The 23645-nt window shown below is 38.0% G+C and overlaps 9 protein-coding genes across 15 annotated transcripts in view; 4 read left to right on the top strand and 5 right to left on the bottom strand.

Moving 5' to 3' along the window:
• LOC100679753 overlaps window positions 1-717 on the top strand; it is a 27988-nt gene extending 27271 nt beyond the window's left edge. For 4 of the 6 annotated variants that reach the window (XR_004345154.1, XM_031925096.2, XM_031925095.2 and 1 more), the window contains exon 4: window positions 351-717. Coding sequence is in view for 3 of the 6 variants with exons in the window: in XM_031925096.2 (XP_031780956.1) it covers window positions 351-518 (168 nt within the window). In the remaining 3 variants the exon portion in view is untranslated. The remainder of the gene's footprint in view (window positions 1-350) is intronic. The other 2 variants (XR_004345156.1, XR_004345157.1) reach the window with 1 other exon arrangement.
• LOC100115483 (tRNA-dihydrouridine(47) synthase [NAD(P)(+)]-like) lies at window positions 8-3249 on the bottom strand. Its single transcript, XM_031925003.2, has 6 exons — window positions 3089-3249; window positions 2347-2905; window positions 1566-2258; window positions 1120-1487; window positions 901-1029; window positions 8-817 (listed from the first exon to the last, which is right to left on the bottom strand). Exons 1-6 carry the CDS (start codon window positions 3178-3180, stop codon window positions 745-747), a joined length of 1914 nt encoding a protein of 637 aa, XP_031780863.1. The 5' UTR covers window positions 3181-3249; the 3' UTR covers window positions 8-744.
• A 360-nt stretch (window positions 3250-3609) lies between these two features.
• LOC100115451 (26S proteasome non-ATPase regulatory subunit 8) lies at window positions 3610-5568 on the bottom strand. Its single transcript, XM_008215983.4, has 3 exons — window positions 4915-5568; window positions 4475-4544; window positions 3610-4399 (listed from the first exon to the last, which is right to left on the bottom strand). Exons 1-3 carry the CDS (start codon window positions 5020-5022, stop codon window positions 3780-3782), a joined length of 798 nt encoding a protein of 265 aa, XP_008214205.1. The 5' UTR covers window positions 5023-5568; the 3' UTR covers window positions 3610-3779.
• On the top strand, window positions 4653-6973 carry LOC100114877 (ubiquitin-like protein 4A). Its single transcript, XM_001600044.6, has 3 exons — window positions 4653-5381; window positions 5468-5573; window positions 5772-6973. The coding sequence occupies exons 1-3, from the start codon at window positions 5334-5336 to the stop codon at window positions 6044-6046; spliced, it is 429 nt and encodes a 142-aa protein (XP_001600094.1). The 5' UTR covers window positions 4653-5333; the 3' UTR covers window positions 6047-6973.
• On the bottom strand, window positions 6199-8294 carry LOC100115419 (gem-associated protein 2). Its single transcript, XM_001600097.6, has 5 exons — window positions 7407-8294; window positions 7233-7317; window positions 7002-7160; window positions 6639-6929; window positions 6199-6390 (listed from the first exon to the last, which is right to left on the bottom strand). The coding sequence occupies exons 1-5, from the start codon at window positions 7511-7513 to the stop codon at window positions 6298-6300; spliced, it is 735 nt and encodes a 244-aa protein (XP_001600147.1). The 5' UTR covers window positions 7514-8294; the 3' UTR covers window positions 6199-6297.
• On the top strand, window positions 7860-11606 carry LOC100115385 (vacuolar protein sorting-associated protein 53 homolog). The gene is made up of 13 exons (XM_001600074.6): window positions 7860-8103; window positions 8225-8625; window positions 8704-8824; window positions 8903-9039; window positions 9114-9576; window positions 9662-10014; window positions 10096-10251; window positions 10321-10446; window positions 10523-10601; window positions 10668-10816; window positions 10895-11060; window positions 11129-11275; window positions 11346-11606. Exons 1-13 carry the CDS (start codon window positions 8017-8019, stop codon window positions 11505-11507), a joined length of 2547 nt encoding a protein of 848 aa, XP_001600124.2. The 5' UTR covers window positions 7860-8016; the 3' UTR covers window positions 11508-11606.
• Rpl7a (ribosomal protein L7A) lies at window positions 11597-13551 on the bottom strand. Its single transcript, NM_001159854.1, has 6 exons — window positions 13496-13551; window positions 12898-13012; window positions 12557-12706; window positions 12256-12476; window positions 12044-12166; window positions 11597-11847 (listed from the first exon to the last, which is right to left on the bottom strand). Exons 1-6 carry the CDS (start codon window positions 13508-13510, stop codon window positions 11665-11667), a joined length of 807 nt encoding a protein of 268 aa, NP_001153326.1. The 5' UTR covers window positions 13511-13551; the 3' UTR covers window positions 11597-11664.
• A 138-nt stretch (window positions 13552-13689) lies between these two features.
• Window positions 13690-16922, top strand: LOC100115344. The gene is made up of 7 exons (XM_001600045.5): window positions 13690-13928; window positions 14171-14419; window positions 14496-14653; window positions 14736-14883; window positions 14966-15392; window positions 15460-16087; window positions 16163-16922. The coding sequence occupies exons 1-7, from the start codon at window positions 13874-13876 to the stop codon at window positions 16346-16348; spliced, it is 1851 nt and encodes a 616-aa protein (XP_001600095.2). The 5' UTR covers window positions 13690-13873; the 3' UTR covers window positions 16349-16922.
• On the bottom strand, window positions 16819-22396 carry LOC100115311 (protein FAM32A-like). 2 transcript variants are annotated; one of them, XM_032601402.1, is made up of 5 exons: window positions 20396-22396; window positions 20191-20312; window positions 17685-17998; window positions 17253-17385; window positions 16819-17170 (listed from the first exon to the last, which is right to left on the bottom strand). In XM_032601402.1, the coding sequence occupies exons 3-5, from the start codon at window positions 17768-17770 to the stop codon at window positions 17048-17050; spliced, it is 342 nt and encodes a 113-aa protein (XP_032457293.1). In that variant the 5' UTR covers window positions 17771-17998; window positions 20191-20312; window positions 20396-22396; the 3' UTR covers window positions 16819-17047. The 2 variants fall into 2 exon arrangements, with proteins under 2 accessions (XP_032457293.1, XP_001600071.1); XM_001600021.6 differs by lacking the exons at window positions 20191-20312; window positions 20396-22396 and adding an exon at window positions 19504-19885.
• Window positions 22397-23645: the final 1249 nt, after the last annotated feature.

Raw genomic sequence — 23645 nt, forward strand, 5'->3', positions numbered from 1 at the left:
TGTTATCTTTTTTATTTCTTCTGTGTCCTTTTTTATTAAAACATACTGTTGAAGTAATACAAATGATTTTTTCTTACTGGATGTTTTTATGCATATTTACATAATTTTCAAACGAACATAATAATACTTTTGTAGTTAATGAGAAAAAAACGAACGTCGCGTAACCGAGGTGATTAGACGTCCAGAGATTTAGAACTTGTTTTTAGAGAAAAATAATTTTTTCAAACTAAATTTCAACAATTAGCTATATCGCATACAACGACTGTCCCAAAATATCTGTCAGCCTCTTAAACACCGAAATACTCGATTTCAACTAATTAAAAATAAACTTGTTTCTTTGCTCCAATTAGAAGTGTGCCCACCCAAGCTTCCACTGCGTGCAGCGGAGTCGCACGCTCTTTTTGGTACGTAGGCGCTGGGACGGCGAGTGCTGGGAGCCGGTGACCAAGGTTGTGGCCAGCGGCTGCGATTGCATGTGGCCTGTCTCCTCTCTAGGCGACGTGTCCATTCACTACTGACATTCTTCGCGCGGAAGAAACGCAATTATATCGAAGAAGCCCAGTATTAAATGAAAAAGTAGTCGAGCGACGAGAAAGCGGTTAAACTGATCAATGTATTATTAAATTCGTTAATTTGTAATTTATGTAATATATAAATAATTATTTATTCTTATTTTTTGTCTCTCCTCGTTTGGTAATAAAAATACGAACGAACATACTTTGCACTGAATTTGCATACAGGCTTTTACTTCCACGCGTTGGCCTTATGCTTGGGGAGGAAGTTGAAACCGTCAGGCACTTTTCCCAGCAGCATTTCCCTGTGAACATAAAGGTTTCATTAACAATCGCAACAAGTCTGATACAATGATTACCGTGATTATCAAGTAGGTAGTGAACTTACGATAGCTTGATCCAATCGGCGCAATTTGAGCTAGCCATAAGCGTTTCTAGGTCGTCACGACCTCTGTAATACGGCGGTCTGTTGTTCATCCTCTGGGGCGGCTCGACCAGGATACCAACCGGAACATACCTGTTGTTGAGAGCATCATCACATCGCATTACGCTATTGCATAATGGCTCTAAATCGCCAAGTTCAATGTCTCTATTCTATGGTACGCACCTATATAGGAACGATATCCACTCGAGCATGAATCGCCTGGTGGTCTCGACTCCCCTAGTGTCGGAACCCCAGTGCTCCAGACCATACTTGGCAAACCTCTTGAGGATGTCGAATCTCTCATTAGACGAGATGTCAATCAGTTTCTGTTCCTTTATTTCCTGGAAGATCCAAGGCTTGATCAGAGCACCACGTGCGATGCTCACACCCTGGACCGTTGGGTAGGTCTTTCGAACTCGCTGGTAGTCATCCCAGGAGAGAATATCACCAGTTCCATAGACAGGGATTGGACTAGCTACCTGGGCACACTTCTCGATGTAATCCCAGTCAGCTAGTTTGGTATATCTCTGTTCCCTGGATCTGCCGTGAATCTGTTAAATAAAGTTACAATATCAGTAATATGAATGCGTGAATATTTGTTTGCAAATCGTTATACAAATTGGTCTTACGTTGATCATAGAAGCTCCCCAATCTTTAAACTTAGACATCAGCTTATGCGCGATCGGTTTATCCGCATAGACACCAGTCCTTGTCTTAACAGTAAACGGGATGTCCAGCACCTCCGTCGCCGATTTTACTACAGATTCCAAAATGTTCAACCTGTTTAACATTCCACAGCCACCTCCTTGCTTGTACACCAAATCAATAGGGCATCCAACATTGAGATCAACAAAATCCACCTCAGTTTCGTCGTTTAATAACTGACAGCACCTCGTCAGTACACCAGGATTGTTACCAGCTATCTGCACACCAAACAAGTCTTCAGACTCGTGCCGTTTGACGAGAGCCCATTCTTCTCTCACGCCTTTGAGAAGCCTAGGAGCAAGTGCCATCTCACCGCAGGTGATGTCCGCGCCAAATTCCTTGCAAATTCTACGAAATGGAAGATTACCGACGGTCGTCAGTGGAGCTAACATTATCTTATCCTTCCAGTCTATCTTTTTCTTTTCGTCTGGATGGAGTTTGATCTCGTCTGTGTCCAGAATCGGTCCAACTTTTTCCTCTTTAGGCTTCTCTGGAGTTTGTAAAGTGTCAGATTTTTCTGGAGTTTGTGGAGTTTCTGATTTATCTGGAATTTGAGTAGTTTCTGGAGTTTTTGTAGGGTTTTGTGATTTTGACTTATCAAACAGTTCATTTGATTTCTGAAAAAAATATTTTCAGTTTTTTGTATATACATTATTACATGAATTATTATAAATAACATCAACCAAATTAATTTTTTTTTCTTACCCAATTATGTTTCTTGGCGATCTTTTCAGCTTTAGCAAAGTTATACTTATACTTCTTTAACTTCTCTGAAAGTTCTCTACTGATTTGATTTTTGGTGGATGGTGGAAGTTTTGTATAAGCCTCAAATTTCTCTTTGTCAATGATATTAAAGCCATCTGGCGTTGTGTGTTTAGATCCCATCCTACAAGCTGCGCCTCTTGGGCATTTTCCTGTGAGTTCGAAAACATAGCACTCAGTCCCTATATCATCTGGTTTTATTTTCAAATATTCTGCACGATCATGTATAAAATGACAATTATTATTCGAACACTTCTTTTCAACTTCCTCAACAGTTAGATCTGCTATCCATGGGCAAAGATTGTGTTCTCGTTGAGTTTTGAAAGGTACCGATCTGCCTTTATTTTGACCTCTTGGCTTGTCTTTTTTATTTTCCTTGAATTTCTTCTTTGGGGGTTCACCATCCTCAGCTGCATCAGCATCAGTTTCAGTCTTTTCTGTATCTTTTCCCTTTCCATTTGTACCATTCTCATTAGACCTCACACTGTCCTCTATTATATATCTATAATATTAAAACAGACTCTTAAAGAAATTAAACATTTATGCTACTAATAATTAACAGAATTTTAGTTTTATAAAAACACGGAATATAAATTCGATTACCAAGTAAAAATTGTAAATAGTCTTTTAGGTTAGAAAGCCGGGATTTCTAGTTAACGCAAATTATAATAAAATATTCACTCACTCTGGCTTTACCAAACAGACTCCAGATCGCCTATCATCTTTCTTATCACTTTTAGTTTCAACATTATTCTTTTGATCCTCGGAGTCTGTCATTGCTGTTCTATTAGTTTGCTGAAACAAATTGAGCCAGAAACCACCCCACGGCCGAGTTAGCTTCACTGCCCCACATCGCCGGCCGCGCCTATATATATGTATATATATATATATTTTTTTTTCTACGAATTCGAATATCGAATTCCATGCATTATGATGGTCATTCTGATGGTTGAAAAATATAATTGTTCAAACGGGTATTTTATTATTTCCATTTGTCACCTAATATTTAAATTTTATTAAAAATTCAAATTAAAATTTAATGTTTTAAAATTTTCTGAAAGAAATTGTGGGTTAATACAAGTAGTCTTGTTATTAAGATTTTAACTTGTTTAGAAATTAGACATGTTTTTTTAAATTCCGATGTTTATTAGTTTATCGTTTATAACGTTAAAAACTCTCGCATTATAAAAATAATACTTTTTTTGTTATTTTTATAAGTTAATATGCATTTATTTGCCATATTTTCTTTTATTGATTACAATTTTTTTTTTAGGATTGCAATGCAATCATTTGTCAATATGACAAATTTTTACAAAAAACGCCTGTTTATATTCTTATAATTTTATATTTAACAAACGATTACAAAAATTTTCCTTTTAAACAATCATTTCTAACTCTCGTGCATAATCTATTGCTAAAGTCACCAGTTGAGAACTAGGAATAGGCTCCTCAATTTTCTTTTCATTTGGAGTTCCAAAGTGAAAGTAACCATCTTTTGAGATATGCCACTTCTTTTTGTTACAGAACTGCAGAGTTTCTTTTTCTGAATTCAAATTCAGCATGCGAGCAGCATCCTTCACTGAGATTTTGTCAAAAGCACTTTGCATACATGCTCCAATTTCATCTCTGACAGTGTTTAACAAAATATCAATGAAGAAGTTGTAAGAAGCTGCTGGTACATTACCCTTGGCAAGGAAAATTTTGTTATAAGAGCCTTCCATCAAATACTGTTCCAGACTTAGGGGATGTCTGATATAGATGTTAGACTGAATGCACTCTACTGGTAGAAGCTCCAATTCAGTGTGGAATTCTGCTACTCTGTTTTGTGACAATAAGAACAGAAGATTCAGTCCTAATAGCTGGTATTTGTATGCAGATTCTGGTAGACTAGACTTGTAATCAAAGTAGTAGCTTTTGAGTTGTGCCATATAACGCTCAAATGAAGGGATATCTTCAGTAGCTATGCTCCATTGTGCTCCAATCTCAAGAACATCGCCTTAAAAATTGATTGATAGTTATGTTACATTAATCAAATAGATTTTTACCTTTCAAATAAGTGTATTTAACTTACGAGCTATCAACAATTCTTCTTCCGAGGCAGTGTCCTTTGTTGGCAAAAACGTTAAACTTGTAAGTGCAATCTGAAAAAATAAAAACAAACTTTTTAATAAGATATTCAATTAGGGAAATGCTTTTATGCTGCTTCTGATCTGGTAATGCCAATAAATATAGGCTATGTCTAACAGAAAAATTTGAAAAAATGTATTAGAGCGATACTTTTAGGTGTTCTTATACAATTAGTTCATTATGGCATTGTAATTGCATAAAGGAAATCGATAAAATAATAAAATTTTAAGAGTCCATACTTAGTTTAAAAAACCTTTTAAATATTCAAAGCGCAAAGATAAGCATGACAATACAGTTTTGACAACAATAAAGTAAGGTTAGCTTGATGTTGCACCCAGTTTCTTCTCTATACAGTCCCTATAATCAAATAACCCTCATACTCACTTTGAGCTGATTCAAGAGCTCTCCGCATTTATTGAAGTTGCACGGTGTTTTCGCCCATTCTTGCTTCAAAATTTGAGCTTTATTAACTACCTCTTTCAGTGCCGCCATTGTCGAATGTTTTTCAAAGCAGACCGCTGACCGAGTCCTTCTGATCTGACGTGAAGTTCGTCAGTTGTCGTGAGCACTTTCTGAGCTCACTATTTTCGGCAAATTTCGGAATGGTTTCGAACTTCGGTATACAGCACGATGTACAGTATATGTCGAATCATCGGGATTCTAACCTTTTTTAAAGAAAAAATGTAGATTATCCTAATGTTATTTAGCGAGTTTAGACTATTTTTCGTATTCTATTACCGTTTAGATTAATTGCTTAATTAGTAGAATTTTTCACCAAAACTGTACAACAGAAGATAGCAAATATGAAAATCCATGTTAAGGTTTTATTGGGGGAAGAACATGTCTTTGATGTGAGTCTTGATTTTGTTAATCCTTATGAAAATTAAAATGATAATGGAACTTTTCAATTATTTTTGTAAACTTTTTATTTGAGCAGGTACTGCCCACAGATACTGTGCTACAGGTAAAGCAAAAAATCGAAGAACGTTTGGGTATAGATGTATCTCATCAAAGATTGTTACTTTTAGGCAAATCCCTCTCAGGTAATCTATTTTTAAGCATCCCTTCATATTACTTTCATACAACTTTGTTCACATTCTAAAATGAATAATTTGCAAAAAACATTTTTGTTAAGTAAATACCCTTATAAATTGATTGGTGTTTTACAAACTAATAATTTATAGTTTATATAAATTTGAATAATTATTATAGTTACTGCTATAATTTTGTTTTTATTACAGACGATAAAGAACTTAGTTTTTACCCAGGAATCAAAGATGGGAGTAAAATAAATCTTGTAAAAAAGACTCCACAAGCTACAGAGTCTAAAAATGGAGTGTTTCTATTTAAAGAAGAAATCCTTAAAGTTCTTCGAAATTATTACTCAGAAGCTGATGCCTTAACGATAGCGAATGAAACAATGAAGGATCTTCAAAACAAAGTAAATCTCTTAAGTTTTGATGATCTGGAAAGGTTAGCGACAGCACTGGTGCAAGATCAAGAGAGCCTATCCTAATTTATTATTCGCAATACTTAATTTTTAATAAGTTGCTTTGTTATAATCAGTGTAATACTACTTTACCTACCTGAGTTTGTTTATAATACAATTTGTTTATGATGCACTTTCTGATTTTAATGATGATTTATTATAGAGGAAAAAATAATTAATTTTAGAAGTATAAAAATATTTATTTTTATTACTAATCATAAATTATTTATATTATTAAAAACGAACATATTACCGTTTATTAACAGACAATAAATAATTTATGGATCTGCTAGATCCAATTGTCTAAAGTATCTTGCTACTAAGCAAATGAACAAATTTAATGATATGGCATCATTTGCACACGAAGAAGCCTAAAATATTATATAAAAATTGATAATGAAGCACTTAGCATGATTTTATTTACTCTGAGAATCTTTATAAAATTTTCACAGCACTCTTTACTAGTCATAAAAATCTTTTATACTTATATAGAAAGATGTATTTTTTTTAAATTATCCGCACTATATATTAAATAAAAAAGAAAACAACTGAATACATATTTTTATGACTTTCGAGAATTGGAAAAATTTTTTGAAATTAGAGTTAATACAATACTTACCAACTGAGATCTCATTTTTGAACACGTTCTAGCCAAAGATCTCAAACATGAACACATGTCTGGATTTAATGGCAATTCCAAAGCAGATAAAAGTGCATATAACCATCGACCTAATGGTGGTTGTATAGAAATTTGCTCTTCTAAATACTCTACCAGATACTCCAAGACTTGTTCGATTGTTGGCTGGTTCATTGAAAGAATTACTGTAAGCGTTGGTTCAATGTATAAGGTTTTTTTTTCCTCAGAAGCTGTACACATATCAATCCACCTAGTTTGATCATTTACATCTGGCTGTAAATAATACGAATAATAAATTTTTCAAAGAAGCTATACCATATGATTGTAATAACTTAATTTACATACCAGTTTATCCTTCATAGGTTTTTTTTTTCTGTTACAATTTGTAATTTCTTCTCTCATTTGGGCAATGTACAGTCTTGAATGTGAAAAATCTGCTAATTGACAATGTTGCCACTCCATCGTTGGACTAACATAGTCTGGCGCTTTGGCGCATTCTGGTAACTATAAAATTAAATTTATAAAAGTTAATAAAAACCGTAGCGTTTCCTGAATCTTTAAAAGACAATAACTAACTGGTTTGACATTCAGCGTTGGCTTTTTGAGCCTGGCTTCATCGATTTTCGCGCACACAACGTCCTCGCATTGTCGAGCTTCCAGTCTACAAAAAGCAAATAGTTGATGACAAAGTTTAGATAATATTAAAAAAACAGTATTTTGAGTTCAACAAAACAATAACAAAGAACCTACATGACTCTTTTTATGTATTCTTCGCCAGTCGCCGGTGGCATCGATAAATTAATGTCGTCTTCGATGTCTCCCACAAAAAGAACTGGCTCCTTAAAGCGTTCATTCATTTTCTATAGAAGTTCTTGAGATTCGAAATGACAAAATCACCGCATAACCAAACTCTTTCCCGCTATATATAACTTGAGTTGACGCCGTTTGCATATATACTTTATAAGTATAAGTATATATTTTATTTTCTTCTGCAATCTATAGAATGCACTGTGCACATGCGTGTGCCGTGTATGAAAATACATCTAGTAACAACTACTTAGTGAATTCTATTCTATTATGAACGAAAAATATTACTAGAAATCACGACTCATGTTGGCAACAGATCCGCGAATATACCTATGATATCCACTAAATATTAACTGGCCGGAACATAACACTTGTGCTCCGAAATGCCGTATGTTTAGTTGACGTTGACAGCAACAAGCATTTGCTCCGATTTGAATGATGGCAAATACTCATTGATGCCAAGCAGTTAAAATTAATTATAGATGATCAGAGCGACGTGTGTCCCTGAATTAGCTTCTAATAGACTTTTTTAAGTTATTTTATTTTGGCGAAAATGGCTTCTTCTGAGGAGAATATCCTTGAGGATTTAGAATCAATGATTTATAATTTTCCACCAAGTGTCCAAGCAGTGATAGAAAAGGTTAATGTCAGAGATTTTGTTATTGTTTGGTATATTTTAAAAAATTCGTAACCTTTAACACTATGGACTGCTTGTGTACTTTTATTGATTTACTGATATGAAAACACTGTGTCAATTATAGGTTCTTCCAAGTAACGATCCACTAGATCAACCAGATTTCAATCCTGTTGACTATATCAATGCTCTCTTCCCAACTGAACAGTCACTCTCTAATATTGACGATGTCATTAATAATATGGAGCAACAGGTTCAGACCATAGACAAAGAAATTAGATCTGTGGTTAGAAATCAAAGCAACAACAGTCAGGATGGAAAGGCTGCGTTAGAAGAAGCTCAAAAGTCCATAAGACAATTGTTTGTTCACATCAAAGACATCAAAGCTAAAGCTGAACAGTCTGAGGAGACAGTAAAGGAGATAACTAGGGATATTAAACAGCTTGACTTTGCCAAAAAAAATCTTACGCAGTCCATAACTACCCTCAATCATCTACATATGTTGGTTGATGGAGTGGAGACTTTAAAGTATGGCCTTTTGATTTGTAACTTTCATTGTATGTATATAAATCAGTGTGGTAATAATATTATTCATTTTTTTTTCAGAGATTTGACAAAGAAGAAGCAATATGGAGAAATTATTATGCCGCTTCAAGCTATTATGGAAGTTATGCAGTATTTCAACATTTACATGGACATACCACAGATAAAAGAATTATCTGATCAAGTAAATTTTGATTATGTACAATGATTAAGTGATATGTGAAATCGACTAAAACTAATAGTACAATATCTTAATTCATAGGTGCAGCAAATCCATGTAGAACTAGCTAATCAGATAACAACAGACTTCAAGGAAGCTTTTTCTGGGCAAAATCCTAAGCATTTTGCTCAACTGACAGAAGGCTGTCTAGTTCTCTCTGTTTTAGATCCTAAAGTCAAGTAGGTTTATACTGCTTAAACTTACAGAATAATCATGAATGTCAATTCATGCACTAAAATGTAATCTCCACCAGAAAGGAACTCCTCACCTGGTTTGTCTCGATGCAACTCCAAGAGTACACCCATCTGTTTGATGAAAACCAGGACTTTGCATGGCTGGACAAGATTGATAGGCGCTATGCTTGGATAAAGAAACATCTGCTAGATTTCGAGTCAAAGTTCGCCAGCATATTTCCTCAAGACTGGGAGGTCTCCGAACGCATCGCCGTCCAATTTTGTCATATCACTCGCGAAGATCTGTCCAAGTTGATGCATAAGAGAACACCGGAGATCGACGTCAAGCTACTGTTACAGGCTATTCAAAAGACTACGAACTTCGAGAATCTGTTGTCGAAAAGATTCCTCGGTGTTACCTTGGAGGACCAGAACAAGCAAGAGAAAAAGCAAGCTACCGGAGCTACTGCTGGAGCTATAGCTGTCGCCACGGGGGATGCTAATGCTCCGGGTAATCCTTTCGAGACAGAAACCACGGAGAAGGTGAATTTTAATAACGGCTTCTTTTATTTTGACTAAACTAGCTACTATAAATACTTAGAGGCGTCAAATTAATTGCGATATTTAGTCCCAGGTGGAGCCGGAGAAACCAATGGCATCGCCGTTCGCCAATTTGATCGGCAAGTGCTTCGAGTCCTATTTGTATATCTACATCGAGAGCCTCGACAGAAATTTATCCGAGCTCATCGAGAAATTCGTGGCGGACTGCAAGGCTCACCCACCGGGTGCCGGAGCCTACGAAGGAAACGAGGGCCCAAGCAGTGTACTATCTTCCTGTGCCGATCTCTTTGTCTCCTATAAAAAGTGCATGCTCCAGTGCACGCAGCTTAGTTCCGGATCAATCATGCTCAGCCTGGCTGAGACGTTCCAGAAGTATCTGCGCGAATATGCGGTGAAAATTCTACAGAATAATTTGCCGAAGTATTTATACAGATTATTTGGACATTGATATTGCAAAGGATTTAAATACAGCAAGGGATTAAAGTATGTTTTCAATTTTAGAATTGGCGGGGCCAGTATTGGATCAAGCGTAAGCAGTATTACACGAGAATTTAGAGATTTGTCGACTTCGGGTTTTATCCAGAATTTTCAAAGTTTCTTAAAGGAAGGCGAGAGCGGCAGCAGATTTAGCAAAGAGGAGCAAGCTCGTATCTGTTGGTTAGTGCTTATTTTGATACATAAATAATTTAAACTTGTATGAAAATAATTTTGATTATTCGTTTGCAGTATCTTGACGACCGCCGAGTATTGTCTCGAGACAACGCAACAATTGGAAGAGAAACTTCGATTAAAAACTGATAAGATCTATGCTGACAAGATTAATTTGTCTCAAGAACAGGATATCTTCCATGGGTAAATTATTAACTATTTTTAGTGTTACAATATATTTTTTACGCTACTATATGTATATAATATATTTATTGTACAGGGTAATATCGAATTGTATCCAACTGCTTGTTCAAGATTTGGAATTAGCATGTGAACCTGCTTTAAATGCCATGATAAAGGTATACTTCTTTTATTAATGCTTTATATTATAAACATGCAAATAATTATTTTTTCTACTGCAACAGATGCAATGGAGTACCATCGAAAGTGTGGGGGATCAAAGCGGTTACGTTAGTACGATAGTTTCGCATCTTCGTCAAACTGTACCTTCTATTAGGGATCAATTAGCTTCTTGCAGGAAATATTTTACGCAACTTTGCGTCAAATTCGTTAGGTACTGATACGTTATTTTTCACCAAACCTTTAGGGAATTTTTTCCGCTTTCCATCTAAAAAATTATTTTATTTTACAGCTCCTTCATTCCTAAATTAACTCAACAAATATTCAAATGCAAGCCTTTAAGCACAGTGGGAGCTGAACAATTGTTGTTGGATGTTCACATGTTGAAAACTGCCCTATTGGATCTTCCATCAACAGGTTGTCAAATTCAAAGAAAGGCACCAGCTACTTATACTAAGGTAATCACCTCGGTTATTACTTTATAACAAAAGAATTTAATTTTCTTATAACAATCTTTTCATTACAGGTCGTAATTAAAGGCATGACGACTGCCGAAATGATACTTAAAATTGTTATGTCACCAACCGAATCTCCAAGTGGTTTTGCAGAACAGTGTAGAAAGTTGTTACCTGATCTTAAGATACCAGAATTCCAAAAAATACTAGACATGAAGGTAGGCAAAATTTTCAAGTAAATATATGCGTTTTTAGATGACGAATCAAACAATATGCATTTTATTTCAGGGCTTGAGAAAAACGGAACAAGTGCAATTAGTAGAAGAATTTAAACAACGATTGAGTATTGACACCTCAGCCGAACTCAGAAGTAGCGTTACGCAAGAGAGCCCAGAACACGAGGCAGGAAGAATAAAGAAGTTGGAAAAATTGATTAAAAAGAGAATGTAAGACTAATGAAAAAAGTCGAAAATTGTACAGTTATTTTATAAGCCTACATGTATTAAGGTTGTAATTAATATAAAAAATACAACGCAAAGTTTACAAGAATTGTCTGCTTTTTATTAATGATGTCAATTTTGGAATAAAAATCACAGACAACTTAAAATTAACCTTGCTTCTGGGCAAGTTCCTTCGCCTTCGCCTTCTCCAACTTAGCTATCCTAGCAGCAGACTTGCTACCAAGAAGACCACCTCCCCAGTGACGCCTGATCTCGTCGTGACGGTCGTTGAAGTTGGTTTTGATGGCCTCGACGACCTTGGTGAAGTTAGCCCTATCTCCAGAGTCAACCTGTAATATACATAATTAATTAATATTTTGTTCAATTCATCATTTTGGTTTCACACCACATCTTTATGTTTAAGAAAATCAGGTGGAAATAGAATATATCACAAACAGTCATTGGATTGGCTCTATATTCTTCATCATTTAATCAATGAATTATGTACTGTTGGAAAATAATTTTTAACAATCTTAAATACAGTACCTGGGTCAGAGCAACAGCGCTGCACGTTTTCCTCCTCACGAGACGTCCTAGACGGGCCTTTCCCTTGATGATGCAGTATGGTACACCCATCTTGCGGCAGAGAGCAGGCAAAAATAGGACAACCTGAAGAAAACAAATTTAATGATTACATTAGCTAAAAACAAATGGTATTTATTTTTCACTTTATTTTACTTAGGCCAACAAAATTTTACCTCAATGGGGTCAACATCGTGAGCGATGACAACCAACTGAGCCTTCTTCTGTTCAACAAGAGTTGTAACAGTGTTGCTTCCACTTCGGATGGTGTTAGGCCTCTTGGTGGGGGTGTCTTCCTTCTTGGCTACTTTTTCCTCTGCTCTGGCCTTCAGCCTCAGCTTCTTGGCAGCAGCAGTTTCTGGCCTGTACTTTTCCAAGATTTTGAACAGCTGGGTAGCTATAATAACATAAAATTTCTCATCAAAATTCAGTTAAGTTAGAAATCATTGTTTCAAATATGATTTTGCTTTTTCTTACCGGTCTGTTTGTCAAGGGTCTGGGTGAACTGGTTGATTGGTGGGGGGACCTTCAATCTCTTGGAAAGGACAGCCTTTTGCCTCTGGATACGAATGTATTTGGGCCATTTGACAAAACGGCTAAGGTCTCTGTCAGGCTGAATATCCTGGCCTATAATTATAAAGAAATAATTGTAGTTTGATTTGCGCATAAATGGCAAAACATAATAATATTTAAGTTGCTAGGACATCAGGTAAAATATAAAATATATCACAAGCAATCATTGGATTGGCTCTATAATCTTCATCATTTTAAAATAAAATTTAGTGAAAATTTAAATGACAACAATTTCAGGCACTTACCAATGCCAAAGTTACGGGTGCGCTTCTCAAAAAGCGGGTTAGTCTGCTTCTTGGGCTCGACTTTCTTGACAGCCAAAGGGGCGGCTGCCACCTTCTTTCCTACCTTCTTCTTAGGCTACAAAACAAATAAAAATTCAAAACATCAGTACATCGAATTAATTCTTGTTTTTACCTGATTAAACATTCGTTAATGCAATGGAGCAACCACCCATACATCTCAAAGAACAACATGGCATGAGTACAGAGTGAAAGCATTGTCTACCTAAGAGGCCATTATTGTTGAAAAAATCATTGTAGATACACTCCAACCCAGAATCGCGGAATTTATACAACAGTCGAAACAATTAGTCCGCATAATTATAGCTCTTTGCAAAGTCTTTTAACCCCAAAATAACGTAATATGTAAACAGTACGCGACTCCAAAGTTTCCCAGTCGCTGGATCACGTTTTGCTTTCGAGGTTAAGTGCAACGCGAATCTTTAATTGTTTCTCGCGCTTCGTCAACTATTTCCCGAACCTTGGAAATTCATCCAGTAGAAAATCATCAAGCGCTTCTTTAAGTACAACAATAACATTAGCAAGTGTTCGCCAAAATTACCTTCTTCTGCACCATTTTTTCGGCCAAGTAACTATCACCCGGAGAAGCGCCGAGAGAAAAGAGCGAGAGCACGTTGCCCGAAAAAGCCTCTTCCGCCCGTGGCTTGTGGAGCGGTTTGCACGAGAGCGAAACGTCCGGCGCGACTTGGCCAATCGCGGCAAACTAACAAAACTGGACAAGTTTTGATGTAGCTTGAGTTTGACGCTTGAAAAGCATGGGCGTTGTCTGGAGTTGTTGAGGGTCAGTGGCGAACGTTATTGTTTTTGTTAATTCGTGGGAGGATCAGGATCGTCAGGATTCGGCGTTTTTTGCCTATTTTGCTCAGGACAACGGGACAGTAGTGGGCTTGAGCTACTGTCCGTGACAAGGAGTAGAAAAATGGGGTGGAGAACGGCGCAGGTTTTGCTGTTCGCAGGATTCGTCCTGTCGTTTGGTTAGTCATAACAGGTTTATAACCTCTTGAGGGGGATTGTTTTCTTGGGTGGCACAAATAAATAATTCAAACACTTTTGATTCTATATGATGGTGAATCGAGTTTTGGTTTAACTTTTCATTGATTTTCTTGATGTTATGAATTAATTGTGCTATATTATGCAATCTAGCAATTGTTGATAATTGTTAATTTAATTTACACATGTCCTAGAAAGTATATAATAATTATTATTTGTATTCCAGTTGCCTTGAGTGTGCAGGACCAAAACGCATGCCAAATCCCACTTGTTATTCGAGGTGCTTGGTTCTCCTGGGAAAATGGTCAAAATACGCTGACTGAGATTAATTCTGACTCAATGTCCAAGAGAGGATATTGTGTGGACATGAAAGAGGAATATCATGTGAATTATACATTTGTTTTTAAAAGAGATATTTGCTACCACTGTGTCAAACTTCTGGTTCGTACAGTGAATATTTTAGAGAAACTTGAGAGTGAGTATTTGTGTATTGATATTAATAATCAGAAGTGTCTACAATTTTTACTGAATCCCTATCTTGTGCTTTGTAGTGAGTTGCGTGAATCTTCCATCTGGAATGGAACCTACAGTTGAAAATGTTTGCCAAGGTCTACGTGCAGACCAGCAACTGATCACTTTATTCTCTGAAAACTATGTGCCTGTTAATTGCAGATCTTCCCTTGAAGGAGTTTGGCAATTTGCTTACCAGGTAAATATTTTATACATCTTTAAGTATTCACACAAACTTTATTTTTAGCAAAACTCAAATTATAATTTTTCTGTCTTAATAGAATCGATTCAGGTTCACTGGAGAGTGTAATCATCCAGATGCTCAAATTCGTTCATGTCAGACAGCAGGAACTCAGTTCTTCATAACAAATCAAAAGTTTAATATTACCTACAAGCAGTGTACTGGTATGAAAGGAACATTCGATGGAGGTAAGCAGATATTTACATATACTTTGTTCTACATTTTTCTATTTCTACAAAAATCAATTAAACTATATTATTTGACGTTTAGTGGTGGAATACAGTTGTTTGGGCGACTGGTTTGTTGACAAAAACCACTTCTTTGCCGTGGCAAACACAAAGGAATCTCGAAAAGACGAAAAGTATCGTTGCTTTTTGAAAAATCGAGACGACGACTTGTACATTGGTGTGTCCATCACAGCTGAGTGTAATACTCTAAAAACCGTAGAAAAAAGTCCGGAACGTTTACGCGTTACGCCAGTAAAAGCCGAAGTAGTAGAGCCGGGGTGTCGGCTGCCACAAAACATGACAGGAAATTGGATTAATACGGCTAACATAGATGCTGATGTGTTTATCAATGAAACTCACATCATTGAAACTTGGTACCCAGATGTAGGAAGATACAGAAAAACTATTTATACCTGTCGCGAGCAGAGAGATTCGAGATACATGATGGCAAGATTGACTGTTGATGGATGGTAAGATTCAGTAACGTATTTTTCTTGAACAATTTTGTGCAAATATTAAAATATTTTTTTTTTAAAGTCAAAAGGATTATGTTTGCTTTGACTTTATACCTCAGCATCACAATATAATTAGGTATAGACGTGGTTTGGCTGTCATCAAAGACAATTTCCACACTGTGTGTTCATGGGTTCAGTTCCAAAACAAAGTTGAATGGAAGTATGATCTATTCTTAGCAAAAGAACCTGTACCTGTTAGGTGCCCAGTAGCTGGAAAATTCATGTTCCAACAGAAAGGAGACGTTCTGTTTGAGACAAGAATTATCGGAGGTGTAACCGATACGCCTCGACCAAATATTTACTGCAAACAGAATATTTCTGATTTTTCAGTATGTGATATTGATCAGAAAGAAATCGCTATTGACGAAACTTACTGCCTGTCCGTCGATCATTTGGGTCGTCCAGTTGATATTTACAGTTGGCCCGATTATAAAATGAAGTGCATTGGCTACTACAAGGAGAATTTAAAGTCGTACTTGATTACGTTTGATGAACTTGACCCCTACAGCAAGTACCATTGTTGGGTATATCAAAGAGCAGATTTGAATAGAGTACTTATGTCACAGGCTATTGGTGCCTTCTGTGATGTCAAACAAGATGTCACTAGTTGGAATTATACTGAGGGTGCTGCAGTTGCCCTAGACTTAGTGGTAAGTTTCGAAATAAGCATACGAAAATTATTGGAAATATGATGAAAAATATATGCAAAATCGTTTTCTTTCTAGGAATACGAGAGAGAACGAGATCAGTGTCCAATGCACTTTGACGACGGTAGCAATCCTTGGGTAAAAAGTGAGAGTTACATTCAAGTCTTTCACTATGGCAATTATGGATCAGGAGCTAGTACTATCGGCAGTCATTTAGTCACGGCCGTTAGCGCTATTTGCTTTTACTCATTCCATGTGCTATAATCACCGATTCTCTAACAGAATTGATGCATGCCGTCCATAACGATAAAAAATCGTCATATTTTGCTATTGCTTGCACGAATAATCGAGCAGTAAACTAAAATATTTGTTATGATTATTGCGGTACACGCTAAATTTTTGACAAGTATTTTCCGTCCAATCTACATTCCGCCCAATTAAGGAAATGTGAGATCAGATTTAAACTTAAGATGATTAGTAGCACATAGTTTTGTAATTTATTACAAAAGATTATCGCTTGAATTTGTTACTTTTTAACGAAAATTTAGAAGGTTTTAGAAAATACTGTTAGAATAGAATTACTATCAACAGTGTAAATACTTGATGAAAATAAGTCAGGTGTTACTACCTAATTAAGTATTGTAGCAATGAAGCGATGAACAAACGTTAAAAAACAATTTATTGTATATTTACGCGAAAAAACACAGTATGTGTGTTAAATGATCAAACTTGACTTATGATAGTGTCTTAATGTACAGATTTGTATTTTTTTAAATATGTTTACATCTTATCTACATTACATTATAATGATCTGAAGAAATAAATCAATTTTATTATATTTAGATGATAACAATGATTTTCTCCCTTATCCTTAGCAGTCAATATTTTAGATATTAAAATAATTAATATTTGCCATAGAATAATAGTCCCTTTAGAAAGACAGTCCATGAACAAAGAAGTAGCTCATTTGGTCCAACTGACTTTGGGAATATCGAAGTGTTCTGTCAAACTATCTAGATGTCGATTGAATTCCTCCACCCGTTGTTTATGTGTCTTCGATGCTTTCTGTTTTATACGTTCATTTTGCTGCAAAACAAATGATGCGAAATTATCTTTGTGTTACAATTTCAAAACAGATGGTGAATTTACAATAATTATAAAATCTTACTGTTTTCTCCTTCATCTTTTGGAATGCTAATTCTGCCTTTGTCCTCTTGATCTCTGTAGAAGCTGGCGCCTCTTCTTCAACGACCTTTGCTACTTCCACGAGCTTTTTGATTTCCTTGTTCTTCTTCTTTTTCCTGGAAATCAAAGATATAAAACCATAAAGACCTAATGTCGATAGGACGCTGTTAATTTCAAAGTGTTGCTTCTATGCATATCAGAACTCCAAACTCCATGTCAAATGTTATTTTGATGAGCACGGAACGTGATATATTCCCGTCTTCTTTTTTGAATCAACAATCAATATTCGTAAATTTAATCATTATAGTCGTTGTAACAATTAAATTCAATTTACGACTGTAAACAATTATCTAAATGTAAGGCGCACAATGATTGAGTAGGTTAGCTTCTAATGTTTAAACGGAAAAATACTCACTTTTTACTAGACGGCTCTAATCCTTTTATTTTGAGTGGTCCTTTGGCTACAGCGGTGTAAGGATCGTCTTCGTTTGCTGGTGGCATTGCGCAGATTCTTGATAAAATGTATTTAAACAACAAACAGTGAGAGTTAGGTGCTTGGGTTAGAGACAAGAACTGTCTGCTGTCAACGATCGAGTGACGTTCGAAAGGTTAGCCGAGAAACTGCCAGAATAACATACCAGTCAGGTGCTGCCATCTTCTTATCGATCGATCAATGGCGCTTGAAAGGCGCGAAATTCGAATTTTAAAGTTGGTAATGAATGCCATGAGCTATAAAATTTGTTTTTATCATCGTATACCTCATCTTCACCCATATTATAAATAAGAAATCATGCAATTCCTGTACGATCTAAAAATCTAGTAAAATTGATCCTTTATCACATGCAGCCTATATCGAAGACATTTGCATATACCAAATGCTGCGCACATATTTTCAACAAGCAGCGTCTCCGTTTTTTCTTCTCGAAAACAAATCTTCGATAAAAAAAGGCAATCTCTCTCTCGAAAAAAAAAAAAAAAAAAGAAAAACCGCGATCCCTCTCCCCTTCGAAATCACCCACGCTTCGTTTGCCCAGTCCCCGTGAATGGGACATATAACATATAGCTACAGGTGGGTTTGCGACATATCGGAGCAGTGGTGCGTCGATTGCGCTGCAGGTATAGCCACGCGCGGCGGCGGCGGCATCGAATAGCTCAGATCCGGTTGCAGAATTAAACGAGCGTACAGAGCAAAGCCGTGGAATATGTAGGTGCCAGCAGGGAATTTCAGGATCACAAGCCTACAATCAGACGCGGCGCGGCGTAATTTTCTATATAAAGACTCGTCTATAGACGTGCGGCTATGTAACTGGCTGCTTAATGGAAAAGCGAGCCGATGTTTCGCAAACGCGCGACGAAAACAATTGGTAAACGGTCAGTCGTTATTATTACTTGTATTTTTTTCGTCACGGTAATAGACGCATTGTCGTGATGCGAGGCTAATTTGGGTTTGAGGAAAAATTGAGTGTTGGTACGTTCGAGTTATCGGTATAAGGGGATTGTACACGACAGTTTTAATCTTTTTTTTCAGTGAAAACAATACCGAGAAAGCGATGTAAACGTAATCGCAATTATCATCCGCATAGGATAGTACGCGGGGGAAAAAATTGAAAACAGGAGCGAGACCTTCGGCGAATCTTCAAACCAGCTGCACAAAAAACGAGAAGTGGAACGCGCTGGAGTTTTTTATTGTCTCGTATACCTATATCTACTATTCCCTCGACCGTCTCGCGCAGAAAAAGCTGGATGTTTGTGGTTTCGATTTTTTGCATCTCCGTATAGTGTCTCGCTGGGTTTAAGTTATTTCGAGGATTCGGTGTAAATCATGGGCGCATTTTTTTTTAATTTTCGAATGCAAAAGTAGGCTCGATATATACTCTTTTCTTTGGCGGCAACTTTTATTTCATGCATTTATAATTCACGAAGACACGAATGAAAACAAAGTCTGGCGCAGAGGCTTGTATTCATCCTGTTTCCAGCCAAGCAGAGCAAAACAAGTATAAGATTTGCGCAGCTATTTAACAACAATATACATCAGAGGCAGCTTTTCCGTAGCGGATATAGGCGCATTATAGTAACATAACAAACAAAATCACTTCGCAGCGTTATCCATCATTTTCTGACTAGAATTAGCAGAGCAAAACAAATTCGATTAATTTTGCGTAATAATAGCACAGCTCGTGCGCGGGCTTGTTCCGTATTATAGCAGATTATGCATAGTATCTAACAACACGTACCTATATCAAAATTCACTCGTTCAAAGGTGTAAGCATCACATCCTCTAGGGTATTATTCCACAAATAGTCCTGCGAATTCTCGTCTCTCCTCTGTGCGTCTATACTCTGTATAAGTGTATACGCACCAAGAGTTTCGCCACGCGAGAGACGCTCGTTTTTGCGCGACGCTATATATAACACCGAGTCAGAGACCGAAATAGTTCTCGTGATCTTACGTTTGTTTACTATCATCCATCGAAGCCATGCGGGATGTTTCATATCGTAAAGATTTTTTCAATCGATCGTAAACGTTCCACCACGAGCCGCTTAATTTTTGATAAGTTAAAATGTAAAACGTTTCAATCGTCGCTCGCTGCACACCGTAATATCGTATAATGAGAATACCCGATGCACCTCGAGTGAGAATATGTATTGAAGGAAGTGAGAGGAGACAAATCGCCGCGAAGACCGATAAGTGTCGTATAGGGCAAGGACGACCGGAGCTCGGCCCGCACCTCGACGCGGAAGCTTTGTCCCGACGAGAAATTCGATAATTTCGTAATGAGTATGCGTACGCACTCGTGTATTACGGTAGATTTATGCACGTAAACATCGGCGGCGTGCGTCGTCGAGTGAAGAGCGAATGAACGGAGGAGGTGGCTAGAAGTGTAAACAGATGGATGTGGAATCGGAGAAGGACGTGCATACCTATATTGTCGTTGGGAATTACCGTGTTCTTCGTCTGCAGGGGGATGTACTTTGTCTCCTGCAAGTCGCTGTAACGTAGACGATATCCGCAAGCCTGCACCTGCCAATTTGCTAATTTCTCCCTGTAATAGCGTTGCATATAATATTCGTGAGCAGAATTTTTATATTTATTAATATTTACACTGTACGTAGACACGAAATTCACCTCAAGACCGTTTCGAAAGTCCCAAACGAGGAATTTCGCGGGTATATACTACTCCTGCATCTCTAAAAGCCGATATCCTTGATCCCGATACAAACGCTGCAGGCTTGCCAAATCTTCGATACAGATACGCGCGCGCAGCAGCATAGTCAGTCGTGCAAAACGCAAATGCAATTAGAATATTTCGGCGAGCCTTTCGTTGGCTAATACACGCGGCTTCGCTGCTGCTCCGCTGCAGTGCAGTGGGCTAGAATCCGTCGACGATTAGAGGAGAAAAGGGAGTCGATCGGTATGGCTTGACGAAACTACACTCGGTGCGCACGCACTGGAGAGAAACGGAACGAAATCGCACGAGACACTGCGATGCCATGAGCTTTTCGCTTTCGATTGAGACGGATCGGCGCCGAGAGTGTGTAGTAAGCCAGTAGTGGACGAAGTATTGCCGGCAAAAGGAGATGTCGGGGTAACGTCGTATGTGCTAGAAGAAGCCAAGAAAGCCGAGGACCGAGACTTTCCGGCTCCGCCGGTGTTCGCTTCCTTCTGTAACACCGCGCGTTGTGATCTGTCAAAGCGTGTCGTACTTTTCCGCGTTTTTCTGTATGCATGACGGATAATAGTTTTTTTTTGTTTTCAAAAGTTAATGGAAGCTTCTAAAAACAGCGTCGATCTCACGACAATCCAAAAATGTCCAATTCTTTCGTCTTCAAAACGCACGGCAATCTAGGTGAGCAATAGAAATCGCCGATCCGACTTTAATCCCCTCGCGCGCGCATAAACGAAATTATGCAACACGTCGTCCACTTATCGAGCGAGCTATTGTCATTCGGCGAAGAAACGGCTAATAAAATTGACTCGGCGTCGAATCGTCAATGGGGAGGAGCCGTGCGAATCGTGTTGTCGCGGGAATATTAACTAGTCTGCGTCGCCGTGGGCGACCAGTAGCCGCGATATTACTATACGATGCGCTCGCACACTGCGCGGGAGTATGGATGTACCGGAGGAAAACAAAAACACAACCGTTGATGGGGAATGCCAGCTTATATACCGGTGCTGATCTTTTTCGAAGTTGCTAATCTGTACAGCCGTTAATCGACACAATGGGTCGTTACGCGAGTTTGTTTGTTTGTTCGTTCGTTATATACTTGTCTCGCTGATGCTTGGAATCGTGATAATCGCGAAGATCGTGTCTGTGACCGAAATTTCGAATAAAAAACGCCCCCGACTGCACTGCACATATAGGCGTATAATCGAATAATTTTCTCAGAGTACAACGAAAATCGTCAGCTCGTAAAGCTGAAATTTTGCAATACGCGGTTCGTACACTGCCGAGGAAAGCTGGCGCACTTGTGTTGCCGCGACGTAGCGCGGTACTTTCAATTATGCGCGCGGTTACGAGTTTTGCGGCGGGTATACGCGGGTCATTGAGCGCGTAAGCGACGACGTGTGGCTCCCGGGCCCCGTAATATTAATTGGCAGTCCACGCTTCGTTGCTCCTTTTTTCTCCGCTTCTTTCGTACACGATAGAAGGGAGATAGGCTAGTAGTTCGTCGATTCTTTTGCATTATTCTATACTATATACTGTGCTCGATCGACCACTTCTTCTATTTACAAAATGCTAGAATCTTCGTTACATACTCTTCGTCTTCACTCGTATGCACATACGAACTGTAGCAGAACAATGCAGTTCTCGATGTTTCGTAACGCAGGGCAGCGAAGAAAAAAGAAAAACATTTTACCGTTTCCGCACAACGAACCGTGTAACGCCGCGCCGAAATAAAATTTAATCATCATTCATTTTATGTAAGATTCATTATGCAATCGACGCGGCTTCTATGTCACGTGAACTTCGATGCGAATTTTAAAAACAAATGCGCCCCATCGGTCCGCGAGCAGCGAGGTAGAAAAAAAGTAAAAAGTCGGCGCGAAAAAATTCATCGCCCGAAAACTCGCGTACATAACGTATATAGGAGCGAACGAACTATCCCGATCGAGCGAGAAATCGATACTGCGCACTGCTATGTCTCTTCGGACGACTCGCCGGGCTAAACGTCCCATCAGGGTCGCATACAATCGCGTCCGCGAGAGAAAAATGTCTGGAACTTTCGCGTTGTAGGTACAACGATTGACGTCATCGCGCGAGAAGTACACATCAGACTAGGCGGATTTTTGCTTTTTGCGACGCTAGATACAACGAGCAATTAACGCGGCTGATCGGTGATGCGGTTATGTCACTGCTGCGAGAAGCTTGCTGATCTGTTGTCGTCCGCCCGCGGAAACGAAGTTTCTCGTTTCTGTACTTTTGTTGAGTATCTTTCTCTGTACGTAACTTTTATTAAAAGTACGTTTGTACTCTTTCGCGCTTAAATGTTTCTCTCAATTATATACGCTGCACATACGCTGACAAGTTGCCGCAATTTCGCACGATAGACGCACAACCAATGTCGACGATAACTGTGTAATGGTCATCATACTCGCGACTAATAAGTCGACTCATGAATACACACGTGTAAAAAAAAATGCGCCTTGGTACCAGAGTCCTCAATGATCTTCTGTATAATACTCGACAGCTTTTGCAAATTCGCGAAATCGTTTCCATCTTCGATAAACGTCATCCGCCGATTTCCACGAGTACGTCCGCATGCGCGAACATTGACAATTAGAAACGGCTACGAGCGTGTGCGATCGATTAAAAAAGGTGAGTCGCCGGTATCATTTTTATGAGCGCGACGATAAATAAATATATCCTTATTTTCATTCACACATCGCGCTTTGTTGGCGCGATCGTTTATCGATCTTACGTGAATCGGTTGAAAAGAAAAAAAAAAGAGGAACGGGTTACACCAGATCACAATGCGATTTTCTTCTTGCGTCAATGTAAATTCTTTAATCGTCTGTTTTGACTCCTGTGCATAGCGCTGAATTTTGTTTTCCAGCAGGTGTGTAGGAATTTCCCCAGGACGATCGGTATCGATTCGACGATCGGTTTTTTCGTGTTTTTGCGACGATCGGTATACTATTACGCAGATTATTAAAGAATGTCGTTGATGGTATAGTGTTTGTTCTTGAGATAGGTGTACATATAGGATACGTTTTTGCTGTGGAAGGCGAGGTGTGCAGTTAATCGAAACAAACATCGCTGAGATGTCGATCTGAAACTTCGAGAACCTTGACACGATGAACTTTTGAGAGGTATAACTATAAGTTTAATCAGCGATGAGTTTTAATAGCACCGGCTTTTCGTACTTTTCAGTGC

This window comes from Nasonia vitripennis, chromosome 1 (genome assembly GCF_009193385.2).
Source record: "Nasonia vitripennis strain AsymCx chromosome 1, Nvit_psr_1.1, whole genome shotgun sequence".
NCBI classification, from domain to species: domain Eukaryota; kingdom Metazoa; phylum Arthropoda; class Insecta; order Hymenoptera; family Pteromalidae; genus Nasonia; species Nasonia vitripennis.

What these genes read in the sequence shown, in the direction of transcription:
- Rpl7a (NM_001159854.1), bottom strand. An exon ending in GACCCTTGACAAACAGACCG is followed by an intron (nt 12,477 to 12,556) that starts GTAAGAAAAAGC and finishes ATGTTATTATAG; the next exon opens with CTACCCAGCTGTTCAAAATC. An exon ending in ACGATGTTGACCCCATTGAG is followed by an intron (nt 12,167 to 12,255) that starts GTAAAATTTTGT and finishes TGTTTTCTTCAG; the next exon opens with GTTGTCCTATTTTTGCCTGC.
- LOC100115419 (XM_001600097.6), bottom strand. Translation starts at nt 7,513, where the DNA reads ATGAATGAACGCTTTAAGGAGCCAGTTCTTTTTGTGGGAGACATCGAA. An exon ending in CAACGCTGAATGTCAAACCA is followed by an intron (nt 7,161 to 7,232) that starts GTTAGTTATTGT and finishes TTAATTTTATAG; the next exon opens with TTACCAGAATGCGCCAAAGC. An exon ending in AACCTATGAAGGATAAACTG is followed by an intron (nt 6,930 to 7,001) that starts GTATGTAAATTA and finishes TATTATTTACAG; the next exon opens with CCAGATGTAAATGATCAAAC.
- LOC100114877 (XM_001600044.6), top strand. Translation starts at nt 5,334, where the DNA reads ATGAAAATCCATGTTAAGGTTTTATTGGGGGAAGAACATGTCTTTGAT. An exon ending in GGGAAGAACATGTCTTTGAT is followed by an intron (nt 5,382 to 5,467) that starts GTGAGTCTTGAT and finishes TTATTTGAGCAG; the next exon opens with GTACTGCCCACAGATACTGT. An exon ending in TTTAGGCAAATCCCTCTCAG is followed by an intron (nt 5,574 to 5,771) that starts GTAATCTATTTT and finishes TTTTTATTACAG; the next exon opens with ACGATAAAGAACTTAGTTTT.
- LOC100115483 (XM_031925003.2), bottom strand. Translation starts at nt 3,180, where the DNA reads ATGACAGACTCCGAGGATCAAAAGAATAATGTTGAAACTAAAAGTGAT. An exon ending in TGGATATCGTTCCTATATAG is followed by an intron (nt 1,030 to 1,119) that starts GTGCGTACCATA and finishes TCTCAACAACAG; the next exon opens with GTATGTTCCGGTTGGTATCC. An exon ending in GCCGATTGGATCAAGCTATC is followed by an intron (nt 818 to 900) that starts GTAAGTTCACTA and finishes TTATGTTCACAG; the next exon opens with GGAAATGCTGCTGGGAAAAG.
- LOC100115451 (XM_008215983.4), bottom strand. Translation starts at nt 5,022, where the DNA reads ATGGCGGCACTGAAAGAGGTAGTTAATAAAGCTCAAATTTTGAAGCAA. An exon ending in AGCTCTTGAATCAGCTCAAA is followed by an intron (nt 4,545 to 4,914) that starts GTGAGTATGAGG and finishes TTATTTTTTCAG; the next exon opens with ATTGCACTTACAAGTTTAAC. An exon ending in AGAAGAATTGTTGATAGCTC is followed by an intron (nt 4,400 to 4,474) that starts GTAAGTTAAATA and finishes TCAATTTTTAAG; the next exon opens with GCGATGTTCTTGAGATTGGA.
- LOC100115344 (XM_001600045.5), top strand. Translation starts at nt 13,874, where the DNA reads ATGGGGTGGAGAACGGCGCAGGTTTTGCTGTTCGCAGGATTCGTCCTG. An exon ending in TTTGGCAATTTGCTTACCAG is followed by an intron (nt 14,654 to 14,735) that starts GTAAATATTTTA and finishes CTGTCTTAATAG; the next exon opens with AATCGATTCAGGTTCACTGG. An exon ending in CAGTTGCCCTAGACTTAGTG is followed by an intron (nt 16,088 to 16,162) that starts GTAAGTTTCGAA and finishes TTTTCTTTCTAG; the next exon opens with GAATACGAGAGAGAACGAGA.
- LOC100115311 (XM_032601402.1), bottom strand. Translation starts at nt 17,770, where the DNA reads ATGCCACCAGCAAACGAAGACGATCCTTACACCGCTGTAGCCAAAGGA. An exon ending in TTAGAGCCGTCTAGTAAAAA is followed by an intron (nt 17,386 to 17,684) that starts GTGAGTATTTTT and finishes TTTGATTTCCAG; the next exon opens with GAAAAAGAAGAAGAACAAGG. An exon ending in AAAAGATGAAGGAGAAAACA is followed by an intron (nt 17,171 to 17,252) that starts GTAAGATTTTAT and finishes TTTGTTTTGCAG; the next exon opens with CAAAATGAACGTATAAAACA.
- LOC100115385 (XM_001600074.6), top strand. Translation starts at nt 8,017, where the DNA reads ATGGCTTCTTCTGAGGAGAATATCCTTGAGGATTTAGAATCAATGATT. An exon ending in CTTTAAATGCCATGATAAAG is followed by an intron (nt 10,602 to 10,667) that starts GTATACTTCTTT and finishes CTACTGCAACAG; the next exon opens with ATGCAATGGAGTACCATCGA. An exon ending in CTTTGCGTCAAATTCGTTAG is followed by an intron (nt 10,817 to 10,894) that starts GTACTGATACGT and finishes TTTATTTTACAG; the next exon opens with CTCCTTCATTCCTAAATTAA.